General features: G+C 36.1%; 1 protein-coding gene across 1 annotated transcript in view; it reads right to left on the bottom strand.

The window, feature by feature from the left end:
• VPS50 (VPS50 subunit of EARP/GARPII complex) overlaps nucleotides 1-16,662 on the bottom strand; it is a 79,928-nt gene that overhangs the window by 48,231 nt on the left and 15,035 nt on the right. The window contains exons 5-13 of the mRNA XM_041466619.1: nucleotides 16,431-16,484; nucleotides 13,297-13,367; nucleotides 12,777-12,894; nucleotides 12,651-12,686; nucleotides 10,190-10,272; nucleotides 9,032-9,074; nucleotides 7,431-7,529; nucleotides 4,396-4,536; nucleotides 1,174-1,309 (exon numbers count right to left, since the gene is read on the bottom strand). Of these exons, the coding sequence (XP_041322553.1) occupies nucleotides 1,174-1,309; nucleotides 4,396-4,536; nucleotides 7,431-7,529; nucleotides 9,032-9,074; nucleotides 10,190-10,272; nucleotides 12,651-12,686; nucleotides 12,777-12,894; nucleotides 13,297-13,367; nucleotides 16,431-16,484 (781 nt within the window). The remainder of the gene's footprint in view (nucleotides 1-1,173; nucleotides 1,310-4,395; nucleotides 4,537-7,430; nucleotides 7,530-9,031; nucleotides 9,075-10,189; nucleotides 10,273-12,650; nucleotides 12,687-12,776; nucleotides 12,895-13,296; nucleotides 13,368-16,430; nucleotides 16,485-16,662) is intronic.

Here is a 16,662-nt window from a genome sequence, read left to right as displayed (position 1 = left end):
GCATAATCTCCTGAACTGCCTCCCTCGTTCCCTCTGACAGACATGTCCATTTTACAGGAATTTTACTCTTTGACTTTACCACATATCACAGCCATCAAATCAATAAGTATGAAATAAGAATTCCATGTACAGTTTTAATAATTATAGTAGAATAAGTAATGAGTTTTAGAAAAAAAAAACAACCAGTAGATACTTACAGTCACTCTGAAATTAAGCTGCACTTCTAAAATTCCCTTCTGTGTGCTTTATCGTTACTGAGGTATTTGAAAAAGTGATTCAGCAGATCACTACATTTCAGCTGTACATTGTAGCTAAGCCGTATGTCCAGAAAATTAAAAACTGAGTAACAGAAGGCTAGTAGTAAACATACCAAAATGCTCTGGCATGCATTTAAAAGCAGTGCATCTAAAATTATGCAACTGACTGTATAGATCACTTTATTAGGCTTAATGGCTCCTGTAGAAGGCTTTAGAGTGCAGATTCTTTTCTTTCCTCAGGATGTCACAAGTAACAACTCTAAGGGGAGCTAGGTTTATAAGTGCATATGTGGCTGAATTAGGAGTACACTGTGATCATTTTTCCATGAAGTAAGTTCTTTATGGTACCTGCTTGATTTCACGTCTGCAAAAACCACAGCAAAATGGACACAAGAGAAGAAAATGTAACTATCTTATTTAAACTGTAAATGTAAATATTACTGAGAATGGGCAATTCAACCAAAACTCTAGAATCTTTCTTCACATCACAAAAGCAAGTATTTTAACTCTGAATTTTACATCTGATACAGCTATAAAAACTTTCAACTCAAGCAATGGCTTCAACTCAAAAAACAGCTCCAGCAATCCAAAATAATTTTTTTTACTGAAAAATATTTTTAATGATCTTTTTTTAAGATTGCACACCATAGGGGAAGGACATTTCCCCTAAGCACTGTTTAAAATAAAATCGTTTATATCTGCAAGACTGGCACATACAAATATTCATTAAAAATTAATCTTATACTGAAGAGTAAAAAAAATCCAGTGAGTGCTTTAGTCCTTACTGCACACTATCAGCAAAAATGCTGAAGGCACTGAGTCAAGAACACAAAGATACCAACACATAAAATCATAACTTGAGCACCAGAGAAGTTATTTCCAAATACCAGAAGTTTAGTTCCCAGAGGTTTCTTACCAGAAGACACAACTGCTGCCTCATCTTGGTCGTGGTTCTCATGCCACTGCATCGTTCGGTAGTAACTGAGCATGACTTCCCAGAGGGCTTTGCAGAGATCAGCAAGGCATGGAATGTAGCTGTCTGATGTAATGTGCTACAGAACAACAAATAGCATTGGGAAACTTCAAAATGGTGTTCATTTTTTGCTGCAGCAACACAAACCATAAGAAACTCTAAATTCATACAGCTGAGCTGACATACATCAGTTTCATTTTCAAATGTATTTTAAGAAGTGACAAATTTCTGATTTTGGTCAACTAATCAAATGCTGTCCAAAAGCATAAAGTGTTTTTGTTAGCATCTTGTTTTTAATTTTCTCAATTGGCCTGTATGCTAACTACCTCTTACATTTATTTTACAGTGACAGAGATGCAGAAGTAAGGCCATCTCACTATCAGAGGGATGGAGCCACTCCTATGTGTCAGTTCAAGGACGCAGACTTTTGTACAAAGAAGGCTTCCTGGCAAATACCCCATTGGGTTGAATGATTTTTCAAGCAGTAGTTTAAAAAAACCCCAAAGTTGCTGATTCAGCAATTTTCTCTACTAACTTATCAAGAAATGTTATTCTTACTGGATTTCAGGGCTTTTAGTATCTAAAATCTAAAGTTTTCTTGTGCAAATCACTATACTTGAAGACATATTGACTTTCAGGTGGACAGGAAGAAAGGATTACTTACTAAATACCAAGATAATTCAATTTAAACTAAGGAAACAACTGAATTTCTTTGAGCCTATACTAGAATAAAGAAAATTAAAACTTGAGACTGAAGCAGCAAAACTTTGCCCTGCTCCAGAAATATTCAAAAAGAGAAAACATGAAAAAGCAAGGCATATTGCTAAGAAAAGAAAGACTCAACAATGAATCAGTGACTCTGAGTAGACAGGCACTAACTTTCATAAAGGCTTAAGAATTTCTGAAAATATTACTCTTTTTTAAAAGATTCACATTATTATAATATCCATATCTGACTTCCAAAAAAATGCAAACAAAACAAAAAAAAAGCCGCTATAGTCCCTCACTACCAATGTACAATGGAAATAAGCTGGATGAGTTCATTTTGACAGACTTTTAGAAACACACAGCAGTATACCTGCCTCAAAAGGAATACTTCAATTTCACACTCCCTTGCTTAATTAGAGTAAGTACTCCATAACCCTTTACATGTTAAGGGCATCCTGGCTTAACAGCATAGGCAGCCTGACGAGGGCTCTCACTTCAACTAAACGAAGAGAAAGAGGGCTCATATTTCAGTCTTGAACAATTTATTCCTCAACAACTGAATGCATGAGATGAAAACCTGCTGTTTTTTTCTACAGGAAGTTAGAAATTGAATTGCTATGATAGCTCATCTTATTCAGCACCCTGATTTCACAAATGTATTACAACAGGCACCAACACTGAACAGCATGGTAAGAGACCAAAATTTCCCATTTGCAGCCTGTCCCTAAATATCTAATGGTTACCAAGATAGTAATGAAAAATTTTAAACGTTAATTTCAATGCAATTGCAGCAATACTCACCGTAGAATAAAATCTCAAAATTTGAGTACCTTCATTTATACAGAATGCCAGCTATTGCAGGGTCACATTAACTTAAGCATCATGTCAATAAGACTTTGCATAAGTAAAGACTAACAGAAATAATGAGGTAATAATTTTGTAATCATGCAGTTAAAGCCACCCTCTTTCTGTGTATTACAAAATGTGGTATTTCCAAGTACCTGAAAGATTCCTCCACACACTCAAGTATAAGGATAAACAGCAACACACAACCTGGATTTTCGAACTGCTCAGAAGCAACTCAGTAGTAGTTTGTTAGTGTAAATAAGTGGGCTTAGTATCATTAGTATTAGCAACGAGTTAGAAATAAAGAAATAAAAGGATATACAGAAGTATAAAGCAAAAAAAAAAAAAACTTGGAAGATAAGTTCATTAGAAACTAAGAAACAAAAATAAAACCACACTCTGAAGGCTTATAGCAGAAAGATGAAAGGACTGCAGTCTGGAGAACATAGATCAGAGTTTGCTGGCTTTCTGCAACCAGAATTCATCTCAGTGAAGTGGAAATACCAACTATCCAGAAACTTACTCATTATGTTCATGAACACTTAAGTCAATTATTCCAAATAAATTTATTTTGCTTATCACACTTTTACTTATATGAAGGTTCTTAGATAATATAAACTTTTTAAGTCAAAGAGGCACCTCTTTACAATGAAATGGTTTACAATGCAGATGTGTTGATTACTAGTGGCAGTATAATCCCAGGAGATAAGAGAAGGGAAAGAACAGAAAATGGATCAGAATATGAACTTTAATCTCCTTGTGAGTGTATTTCAATTTAATAAATTGCAGCTGATGGGGTAGGTCCTTAAGTTGATGAAGTATGAGGGATTCGTCTGTGACTGACAACAAACATCCTAAAGAACATTCAAGATAGAAACATAATTTCAAATTGTAATTCAACATTAGAACCACCTAAAATACCTCACATTCTTCTTCCCCATCACTGAAGTTTTAGAAAATTTCTCAGGGTGTAACAGTAAAATCTCAAGTGAAAAAAATTAAAAGAGTGAATTAAAAAATGCTACATTCATTCTAAAAACATTACAAAATATGCAAGAAACTGCACTTAAAATTTGCAGTAGAGGAAAACATATGTATATTCCCAGCCCATGATCTGCCTATCATCAGGCTTTCATATCTCAATATTATAGCTGTCCCTTATCCTGGTATCAAAAGTGCAAAATTAAATGTGAGAATGAAAAGTGAACGATACAAAGCTAGGAATAATGAAAAGACACCAATTAAATTAGAATCTTTACAGGAATTCTTACTGAAATGCAGTATCAGAGAAATTGTGAATACTACCTAAAGGCACTGGAATAAAGTTCAAAGATAACAGTTATTCCACTAACTAGTATATCACACTGAAGACACACACATTTTGAAATGTTGGTATTTGTCAGATGGAGTGCACAAAATCTCCAAGGTGCTAAGATTTATGCAAAACCAACATTAAGTTATGAGTAACAAATATCTCAAACAGTCATAAGCTGTATTAAGAAACTAGAGCAGCTATAGGGTTAACAAAGTAGTCCCTACTGACAAAAGGTACACCTACAACAGTGAAAAAATTCAGATTAAGAACAATACATATATGCAAGAATTACATACTGTACAGAGGTCTTTGTACTGTAACTTCTGAAACTTGGTGTCTGTGTTTCCAGCACACAGCTCCACATATCCAAGGACTACTTGAAACACAGTGTTGTGAATGGCTTGGGTGAAGTGCATGTGTAACTGGTCCATTGCTGTCTGAAAGAAATAGAGTAACATAAAACCAAACAGTAAAACTCAATTTGTCATGTGCCAAACCATCTTTTAGCCATTTTAGCCATCATCTTTTAACATACATCTTTTTCAGTACTGAACACAGTAAGCATGTCCTCCAATCTCTGTCTCGAAAATACGTAACACAGATCTTGACAATATTACAATATGGTCTCATAAAAGAGTTCAGGTATTGCAAGTAAAATCAGTTTCCTCTGCCATCTTCCCTCTTTACCTTTTTTTGTACACTGTCACTACATATTAATATAATATAGCTATTTATAGAATTTATTCACTCATTTAGCCTCCTCCCAATCATTGACAACATGTCAAAAATAAATTAGTTGGAATTCATGCTCTTTCTCCCAGTAGAAACACTGCCAACTAAATCAAAAATATTTCCTTTGCAATCATTAAAATTAAAAACACAATCACAAAGGCTTCATCCACTTGCCAGAGTGAAGAACCAAAGTACAATTAAGCATTACAGAAAGGCATGCACATCATATAAATAAATTTCCTACAAAACTCTTCTTTTTGGTAGGGAAAAAAAAAAGACATTTGTTTAAAAAAAAAGGACTACCTTTACCAGGTAAAAATAACATGTACTAAGGACTAATGACTATGTAACATATTCATTTTGCCCTAATCATGTCTGAGTTTCAGGTCAGGACATTTCCCCAGTGTCCCTGTTCTTAATAAATTGTATGTAACATTATTTCAGAAACTGAATTTTCTCACTGTTTTCACACACATGTAATCAGCAGATTTGAAAGTGCTCAGTTTCACTACTTCCTATTTGACATTTTTAGCTACCAACAAGAGCTGAGAACTCAATCACTCCACAAGAAATGAAGAAGCAATTCTGCTTAAATCCTATTGATAACAGCCCATTTCCTATAGGTAGTCCTAACCGAATTAGCTAAAGAAAACAGAATGACAAATTAAACAATGAAAAGTACTGAAGATACTGAAGGACCTTGACATTTTGTTTACTGAGAAGAGGTCAATATGGGAGAGATTTCAATAAAAATGCAACTAAATTATTTTCAGGAAAAGTTCAAAATACGTACTTTTACTAGTAATAAAAAGAATGCCAAAACCAAGTCACTCTATAATGGAAAAAACAAGCAAAACCATGCAGTAACAAATAACACGTATGTTTTGTCAGAAACTTCATTCCTCTCCAACAAATATCTGCCTTTCTCAACATGTCATGTACCTATTTTTCTTCAGTAAATAAGAAACTGAATACAATGCACTAAAAAAATGACAAGTCTAATTAAACTTCTCCCCTGATTTTAAGTTGCAGTCTTTAGGCATCCCAATAGTTCTGCACATTAACAAAGCATGGAAGAGAAATCCCTTTCTATCCTATTGCAGACCTCCACTGGTTTTACAGTCAAACCAGGAAAAAAATAACCTAACTTTGCTAGAAAGGTTCTAATTAGAAAGAAGCAAAACAAACAAACAAAAATTTAAAACAAGAAAGGCAACCTTATACCAGATATTCTCCTGAAATCAGGAAAGAACATTAAAAAAGCCAAACATAATAAAAAATTATTTGGGTTCTTGTCCTGTCTTCACCAGGGGACAGGTGCTTTGACTTCATCTTTAGCAACTAAAGCTTTCTGCGGGAACCTCTTCCCTAAGCAAATCAATCCCTGCTACACTGGCATCACCACGTTCAGCCTGTATTATGAGCACTGATCACTGACAAAACATGCGTCCAAGACTTTCATGTCTCCTTATCCACCTTACTCCACAGGACCTTGATATTAGCTGCTATACTTCATACCTTCTGAAGGAAACTGTCTCATTGCCTCCTCAGAGAAACAAACCAACATGAAGCCTCAAGACAGTGCACCAAACAGAAGAGAACTCCATCCTATGGGAGAACCTAGGTCTACTCTTATGTACACAGAAAATGCTCTAGGCACACACAGATGTAACTTTCAGGACATGTCCACAGTATGTGTTTGACATGCCATGGGATGTACTTTGCTGTAAAAATCTATATCTCCTCACATGTTACATTGCCATCATGTTAATAGTACAATACAAAATGGAAATCCTCAAGGCAGAGGTAGTGCACAACCCAAAAAAACAGACTTAGCTATAAAAAGTAGTATTCACATGACCAAACAGAATGGGTAGTGCAAACAGCAGTATAAACAGAGCTGAAATATGCAACTGTTACTCTTATAACCTGTCCAAAATTTACATGTTGCAGTAACACACAGCTTACCTTTAGCAAATACTCTTAAATTACGTGAGCATTATAAAAACCTTTGTATACATATATTTGGCAAGATCCATCAGCATTAGTGTGCTGGTTTTGGCTGGAATAGAGTTAATTTTCTTCACAGTAGCTGGTATGGGGCATGGGCTATGGTTTTGGTTTGTGCTGAAAACAGTGTTGATAATTCAGGGATGTTTTAGCCATTGCTGAGCTTACCCAGGGTGTGTTTCTCACCCCAACCCTCCAGAGTGGGCTGGGGGTGCACAAGGAGCTGGGAGGAGACACAGCCAGGACAGCTGATCCCAACTGACCAGAGGGAAATTCCATAACATGTGGTGTCATGCTTAGTAATAAAAGCTGGGGAAAGAACAGGGGATGTCTGGAGTGATGAAGTTTGTCCTCACAAGTCACTGTTACACATGACGGATTCCTGCTGTGCTGGGGATGACTGAACACCTGCCTGCCCTCTGACTTTGCCATCACACCAAGGACGAAGAAGCAAGCAGCTGTGTGGGGCTTAGCTGCCACCTGGGATTAAACCACAACAATTAGGAAAATAAATTTCCATCACAGTACTCAAAGCTTCATGCTGTGACATGACTATTCTTTGTGATTTCCTCTGAAGATAAGTACTAACCTGTGTTTTTCCAAGCAGCCTGTAAGCCTGCTGAACCTTTGTATAATGATTGATATCAAAATTCTTGCATATTTTGGAAAGCGCTACGTCCAGTTGTTCCTATAAAAATGGAAGAAAAAATGCATTAAACACTAAAAAAAACCAGGCCATGTAATACATTACTTAAACAACAGCAAGGGAGGAAGATGTTTATTTAAACAGTGTGATAATTATGTTGTAAAGTAACTAAGACTTTGTGTGACTGGACTGTTCTGAGGTGCTTAAGTGTTACTTCTTGCAGCGTAAGTACTTCAGTGTCATCCAAAGAGTTCCACCACTCCCAAGAACAAGCAACTAAACAGAGAACATTAATCTTTTCTGTTACACTTGTCAATAGTTCCTTCCATTAAAGCCATCCTGTATTTGTAAAAGCCATCATTATTTGTAACTCAGTATAAAAGTAAGATCTGTATTAAAACCTAAATTAAAAAAATATTTAAAAAATGGGAAAAGGAATGCACTTAAGTAGAGGCACTCAACTATTGGAAAGACTCATTATGGAAATTCTAACTAGCAGAATATTATTGTATATTAATTAGTCCATGTATTTTTCAGCAATACTTCATGGACCCCAGGATGACTTATGTTTCTTCCATATGCACAGGCATAACTCCAGTAAAAAATAAGATATTTTCACAGGAAGAAAGTATTTTTATAATTTCACAAGTAATAAATAAAAATCTTGAGCGTGATTATTTAGTTAGCTGTGAATTGCTTTCACCAACCAATTTGGCACATTTTGTCATATTTTGATAAGATCAGATTTGCTCTTCAAAGCTGTTACTAGAAGGAAGTAAAAATGCATGTCTCTTTTTAAGCAACATCAGTATTTGCTCACAAGGGAAAAATGAGTGCTCACTCTCACACGGCCTGTGTTAATGTAGGAAGAAAACAGTCATTCACCATTTGTGAACCAGACATGCTCTGAATAAAGTACTATCTGAGAATGACTAAAGGAACAAAAAAATGCTTTGCATAGAAGCTGAAGTACAAAGACATAACTGAAGGAAACTGACAACATTTTAATTTTACAGGGAATTAAATAACAAGGTAGGATAAAAGAAGTGGTAGTCTGACTTTCTGAACAGCATGTAACAACAGGTGTAGACAGCTACTCAAATAGCTAATTCAGGTTCCTGCTAGACATTACATGTGTATGCATTACATGCATCACATACACATTATACATACCTACATTACTAGACTTCCTACAAAAAGCTTGCCAAGTTCCAGCTCAAAATTACCTAGTAGTGGAGTTCAAAGCATTCCCTTTTTTTCCACCAGTTTCCAGGAAGACACTTGACATTTTATATTCCTTTCCTTTTGTGATACTATCTACGAACTTAAACCAACTTTAGTCTCTTCCTTCACAGCTATTCCTTCACTATGTTCAGCAGCTTAGCACTGGTCCTATCCAGCAGCTTCCAGTTTGCTGACCATACACATTCTATAATTGCTAACAACACTTTACTAGAAAGCTCTAGTACTTAGAGATTAAATACTAGCACATACTCAGACGTTAAATATTAACATATACTAAACATCAGTATATTAATTCTTACCTCTATTTGTTCCAAGGTGTCTTGTAGTTTTGAATTTAACTCACTATTGATGAACAAAAAAATGTTCAGAATAAAATTACTGATTATATAAACATTTCAGACCATTTCTTAGTTCCAAAAACCCTGCTACTGAGCCACAACATAGCAATTCATCATAAACCACTAAGCTATTGCTGCTGTGCCAGACTAGCACCATCACACCACTGCTATGTTGAAAAGCACATTATTCTAGGTTTATAACACAACAGTGTTAAGAGGGTCTAGACAAAACTCCATCCTGCTAGGATTTAACCAAGAATTCAAAGACATTCCCAACCCCCAAGAAACTTGCTTTAAATGTTTTGGTTTGGCACTGTGATCTACAGCAGAACGTACCCAGAAGGGCCAGGGCTGTCAAGTCTTTGCAAACTACAGTAATTTTTATTTGTTGCTCAGGAACCCTTTGCAGAAATGCTATTGGAAAAAGAGAATTTAAGCATTCTCAGAAAAAAAATTGAAGTTGGTATAAAAAATTAACCGAAACAGCTACCGTAAGAGAAACTATTTAGGACAAAGAAAGGCACCACTGCACCTTTGCAACAACCAGCTTTAAAGATTTCATAACAGCAGGAGTAAAAAAAGAAAAAAAAGACTACTATGTTTTTGTTTGGAAGGGTAAAAGCAACAAAGAAATAGGCAGGATATTATCTTCTTGCACGGAACGCAGTTTCATTAAATAATCACCATATCTTATTTTAGACAACTACCCTCTGTGCTGTGAATGTTCTCCTTAGGAGCCTATATTAATTATCAAGAGACAGATTCTAGCATCTCTGATTAGTTCTTTACGCTTAAATGATACACACATCACCCTCCTTTTTCATTTCCTTTAGACAAACAGGGTACAACACCCTGCAAAAAAAGTTTAAATGGAAAAAAAGGCATCAAAAAGAACTGCCATTAAACACTAAAGAGAGTAGCCAGTATTGCTTTATCATTTCTCCACATGCAATGAACCTTCAAATAGAAGGGCTTCCATTACTTACGCTTTTATAACTGCCTCAATTTTACTATTCTAAGCTGAAAATTGCTCTTCAATTAAACTTTCTTTAGAGAATGAGAATCAATGATCACAAACAAAATCATAAGAAAGCTGACATCTGCACAATGTCATCCTACCTTATACAACTGTAGTGTTTGAAAGTGCTGGCAGCTTTCTGGCATTCCAAGCAGAGTTGAATAGCTCCTGGATAATCCTCTTCCTTAGGATAAAATACAATTGAAAGCTCATCTGAAGCAACAGCGCAACACCCATTTTTCTTGCATGCTTATGTATAAACATTAGGAATAAAACATTTTACCTCTCCTGTCTCCACAGTAAAGTTAAAGAGTGAGGGTCTACTGCAGCACTTGATGTGCAGGTAGTTTAGAATTAGCAACATCTGAAAACACTAGGTATTACATTACCTCATGCAAACAACTTGCTGTATTAAATACATAAAAATACATCACCAAGTTTTTATTACAGAACAACTAACATCTTCCCAGTAATCTATTAATGGGCATGGAAAGAGGTTAATTCAGGCACTGGCAGCCTATTCCCATCCTTTATAAGACATAAAAGGAGACAAGGAAGACACTCCCAACAATACACCCAAATAAACACTATTTAAATTGACACATCCAGCTCATTAGAAATTAGCTTAAACACAATTGACTCACAGAAGGCCTCAGGAAACAACGAATACACTATGGATGCATTTTCCTAATATATAAGAATTATATAGGTAGACAGCTCAATGAGGAAATATTATGAGGATAAAACAAAAACATACACACAAAAATGTAAAACCCAAGGGTCCTACCAACAAGGCATGGGCATTGCCTCAGATATACCTATTATTTTTGTATTCTATTAGACATGAGACCAGAAAGAACCTTGGAAGAAGATAAACTATCTTTAATAGTTAAGAGCTTCTGGGTTTTGTCATAATTACATCTGTTATATTACGTGCTTTAGAGAGCTCAAATGCAAAGCTGTTACTGGAATTTCAGTCATTGATTGAAGAGCAAAAATGCAAGGGTAATCTATATTCAGCTATTATCATAGAGGAGTTTCTGAAATGAAATTGGTTTTACCAGAAATGTTCTAATGCAGATCGAATTTAACTAAAAAACATTAAAAAACCCTAAATACATTATCCATTAGATGAAAACAGAACAGCACACTGGTCTAAAAGGACTGCTGCATTTTTAGCTCTTTATATTTCTCTCCACTGGAAACCTAGTACTTGCTCCATTAAGTCTAACATGGCTCAAATCAGAAAGCCTGCTTGCATAAAATATGTTACTAATATATTCCAGATGCAGCTCAGCCCTGTAAGCTACCATAACTTCATTCCAGGTCTTTTTTTCAGTGGGAACCCTTTCAAAATGCTCTTCCCTGAGTGGCTACTAATATCTCTCATGCATATTCCAACCTACTAACTTCTAGGAGTACAGAAAATAAATGGGCCAGTAGCTGGAATAACTTACTGGGAGCAGACACTGAGCACAGCTCTACAACCACACTCTGCCAAAACAGCAGTTCCAGCCCTTAAAAATCACTGACCAGTTATGGTAATCAGACATTAGGGTCTGTGTGTGAATGCAACAACCACACTTCCCCAGGACAACTCCTGCCAGTAGACAGTGAAGAGTTAATTTCCTGGGTAGCAAAACACAGCACAGAAATTAAAAGAAAATCATTGTACAGAGCAGAAAGCCTTTATGCCACCTGAAAATGAGTGCCATTTTGCTTGGTAAAGAGTAAGAAAGTTTGCTGACACAAGGTGACTTACTCAAGATGGAATTAAATTCACAGAATCTTGAAAGCTGAGACTATTAAGATTCCATTTCCAAATTTAATAAATGGGGATTGTCACCATGACATTCCTTCCAGTATTAGCTGAAAATATCTGGTAAACTTGTAAGTAGAAATTGTTACACTACAAGTACTACAGCTGTCAATAAAATCCTGAGGCTTCCTTTCATAAAATTCATCACCTTAAGACAAGATCCTATTTTGCTCTGTACAGTATCTACTGCATTTTTAGCCAGTATATATAACAGCATAAGAATTTTCAGTGTCATGGCCTGCATGTTGCAATGTTTTCTACAACTGAATTAAAAAGCCAACCCAATGAATAAGGACAAAATGCTACTGCATTTACAAATAAAATGCTGAGCAGGGAGCCCATCTATAGATTTACATTGTAATATATCAATAGAAATTCTTGATACAGACCCAGCTTATCAACAATCAGGTAAATCTCTCATCTTTTTTTTCTTCCCCAAATATCAAGCTAAAGAAAACAGGTATAAGTTGAGAGCAGGGCTAAGTGAAGACCGCACAAAATTTTACTGAACTAACTCAAGCTTCAGTGCCCAGACGTAAGGACAGGAATGAGTTTTTGATAGAAAATACTGTCCCCTGGCAGCAGGGCTATCTAATTTGACATATAGGTTTTTTCAGTTTATAAGAAGAATAAAAATATAATTTTATCCCATGCACACACCCTGTTTGCAAGACAAAAATTAAGATGACTACAAATGTAGACGTAGAATAGCTTCAAATTATACCAGTCTGCTAGGGACTTACCTCCAACATCTCACTCAAACGCACATCAGTTCTTTGCTAAAAAAAAAAAAAAAAAAAAAAATCCAGTCATTTCTATGCAGGAATTAAGAAAAATATTTGTTACTGAACAAAAACAACTGTACATACCAGTGTTTTAATTGTTCTCAGAGATTTCAGCAGTCCAATAAGCAATTGTCGTTTCCTCTGATTTGCAAGGAGCCCCAAACTAGTTTGTGTGAACCCTTCCTTTGCTATATTCAGGTGTCTGCAACATAAAAATTAACATAATCTTCAACAATTCATAAAATAAAACTTACTTCCAATCAGCTCTAACAAGTCCAACAAAATACATGGTAGAAGGTAAGACTGTCAGCATTGTTAGGGGAACTCAGAAAATGAGCATGTACCAACAGACTACTAAGAGGGTACATCCTCCCTTCTGCACTTGTCTGTGTATCTCCAAAGCTTTCTGCTTCAAAGAGAACTACCAACTGCAAAAGTGAAAGCTGCAAGAGTTTGCAACTGTTTTAGTATCTTCAACTACTACTGCTAATAACATTCAGCATATGAACAGGAAATGTCATCAGCAAGCAAACTTCCTGGGTTTACAGATTTCCTGTTAAATACTTCCCCACTCTCAATCTCGGTAGTTCCTTAAGGAAGATACCTTCTTCCATTTGTGCAAATAACTGCTGCTAGCTGAAGGCCAGTCTGCAATGATGTAACACGTTCAAGTTCCTACAGAGAGACAACAGGTTAAACAAATATACAAGTTAAACAAATACACAAGTTACACACCAGTGAAGACTACTGATTAGTACATTTCTCTTGAGATATTATAATGACTTTGTGGAGTTACTTCATATATTATTTGTTTCATCATTTTATATACACTAAGTACTGCAATGTAACATTCACATAAACTATATTTTGAAATACAATTCTCTTTTGAAGATAAGACAGTTGAAATATGTTTTCATTGCAGTGGGACCCTCTACATTTATATATTGCACATTTAGCCTAAAAACTTCTATACCATTAATGCATCACAACAGAATGATCAAAGCTTCAGGGATAGAACCACAGGGTTTAATTTGCATTAATATGCCTGAGAGCAGCAAAACAAAAAACTCAAATTATGTTTCACACAGCATTTTCTTGTTTAGAAGCACTTGTGTTCCACCAATTTAATAGATGTCACATCATAATGAATGTTAATTGTATCTTGTTGACTTTCAGCTGAAAACTCTTCAGCAGAGGTGACCTGAATTTAGCTTGATTTTGACTTAGGGAAGTGCCTAGCATAATCTCAACTCCTTGAAAAAAATAAATGTTTTAATATAATTATTAGGATTTCTTTTGTTAGAACAGCTCTGCAGAAAAGTGCATTCTTTCCCCAGGCTACAGAAAAAAGAGTTTTGTTTGTTTGTCTGAGAGTTTTTACTGGTTTTGGGGTTGTTTTTTTTTTTTTTTTTTGGCAGGGGAGGTTTATTTTATCTTTTAATTCTGCTAATCAATTCAAAATATATCAAGTGCTTTCCATGAGAAGTGAGATTTTCACTTTGAAAACTCATTTAATTCTAATAATATGACAAACAAAAATGAGTTCAAAGTTCAGTTCAGTTTTAGATCAGCTCCCAGTCAGTCTCCAAATCACTAAGCTGCATCTTCCACCACAACCTGCTCCTTCATGTTACCAGTGTTGCCTTCTTATAAATGACAGCCTAGTTGCTGATATGCAAAATATCTTAAGAAACCAAACTTGAAGATTACTTTCCTCAATACCTACTTCTCTCTAAAAACATACTTTGCAAATACCACAGCTACTCAAAAAGCCATTGTTCCCTTGTTCATGAGGAAACATACAGTAAGGAGCAACTCCACTCCAGTCCTCCTTCTTGCAAAGACTCTGTAAAATCTCTTCTTCGAACACAACTGGATGAAGAGGAATGGGAAGAGAGTGCAGTCTAAATGTTCCCAAAGAGGGAGTCTTCTGCCCACCATTTAGGGCTGAATACAATTTTCCTCTTCTCAAAAACAGTCTTTCATCCAAGAACAGAAAACTGTAAATCCCCTACCCTGTCTCTGTGCCATGCATCTTGTGGCCACAGGAGTGCCTGTTAGACCAGTACTTCACACTAGGCATGGGCTTCAAACCATAATATCCCTAAACTACATTTTGCACAGTGAAAATGTGTCCAGGATATGTGTTCAATTGCATTTTTGGTTCTTATAATGATTTGTTACTGTAGTTGAACTGGAGCTGCCATTACAAGTTCACACAGCACAGCAGGAGGTTCATTTAGTGAATCAGTGGGAAAGTGATTCACTAAATGCCCACCAATAAGTCTACTGACAAGAATAACCAAGAATAATGCTGTGCAGGCCTGTGCCCGTAAGTAACACTGAAGGATTATTGACTTAATCAGGCACAAGAGCATTTAAGAAAAGTTTTTTAAAGATTTTTACTGGCACAAGGGATTTTTAACTGTCTTTTTGGAATATCTGAAAGCACTTCTAGGTATGAAATAGGTTCACCTCACTAAGATGTCTGCAATAAAAACATTAGCATTACACAGCAAAATGCAAGAACATTTGCTGCAGTTCCATTATGCAGTGAGAGGTTTTCAAAGTGAAGCTGCTGGATTCAGGAAAAGCAGCACTCACTCAAAACTATCAATTTCAAACCCACACAACAGTGAAATAATACCTGAATATTTTTATACCATACAATTACCCTTTCTCCCCCTTCTACATGATCTTGTGAAGACTCAACCACTGGCCCTTACTGTACAGTAGCACTTACCAGCCTCTTTCTGCAATAGCCTCCCACCTCATCACCCTTTTAACTAAAACTGAAACAACTTTACTGTTACAGCCTTTTTCTTCCACCTGCTATCAAAGGAGATGATGCAAGCAATGATCACTTCTCCCCCCCCCACACTGTTCTTTAAACAGCAGCACTCCTTTCCCCAGGTAATGATGCCAGAGCACAGATGGCAACTTCACTAAGGCTGGATGCACTGGCCATAAGAGCAAGAGAACAAAAAGGATGTTGTGTCCTCTGGATAAGAGGAAAATTACTGCAGCTCCATGACATCTACCACAGTTTAACAGCCAGGAAGCCATCTTTGCTATTCCACACTCTCTCCAGCTTCTTGCCCAAAGAATTGCCATAATCACCAATACAACAATGGTGATGTAAGGCGCTGTACACAAACAAAAGTATTCACCATTCTCAGACTAACTTACTAACAATCACCATTTTCACTTTGCAGAATTGTTTGGACATTACTCCCGGGTACACAGTGCGACTTTAGGGGATGGTTCTCTGCAGGGACAGGAGTTGAACTTGATGATCCTCGTGGGTCCCTCCAACATGACATATATTCTGTGACTCTGTGATTCTCACAACTGCCTGTGATGAGTGGCAGGTAAGTGATCTTAAGAAAGATCACTACTGCTTTCTCTTATGGAATAAGATGTGACACCACTCCTAAACAGGGGCAATAAAGCAGCTCCTGCTCCAAGTCTGTTACAGGTATTAGCCAAGCCTGTGAATTCCTGAATTCTTCAGAAGGCCTTGTAAAATGACCATATTACAAAATCTTTATCATCTTAAGGACTTTCAACTCAATACACCGTTGGTTTTCACTATAGAGACAGAGCTTTAGCATACAAAAGACCTGGTTCTAACCAGGCACTAGCACCCCTACTACAAATCACTGTAACGACACAACTGCAGCATTATAACAGCACAAAATTGAGCAGTTTATTCTTGAAAATTGTTAGTTGTCTTACCTCAACATATGCAGGCTGTTTTTCAAGGATTAAATCTGCAACTTTCTTAGATACCTTAAAAAGAAGAACACTCCATATGATACATAGCAATCTCAATTACATAGGCCATGCCCACAATAAAGTTCTACAAGCTTATGATTCTCTACCATTACGTTCTGCATTTTTCAAATTTATTAACAAATATTCCTGAACAACATACAAAAAAATTGTAAAAGTTATGATGAGCTTTCCT

This window comes from Pyrgilauda ruficollis, unplaced genomic scaffold (genome assembly GCF_017590135.1).
Source record: "Pyrgilauda ruficollis isolate IOZ18807 unplaced genomic scaffold, ASM1759013v1 scaffold2, whole genome shotgun sequence".
Lineage (NCBI taxonomy): Eukaryota > Metazoa > Chordata > Aves > Passeriformes > Passeridae > Pyrgilauda > Pyrgilauda ruficollis.
The sequence above is the reverse complement of the archived record's forward strand: the minus strand, read 5'-3'. Positions and strand labels throughout refer to the sequence as shown.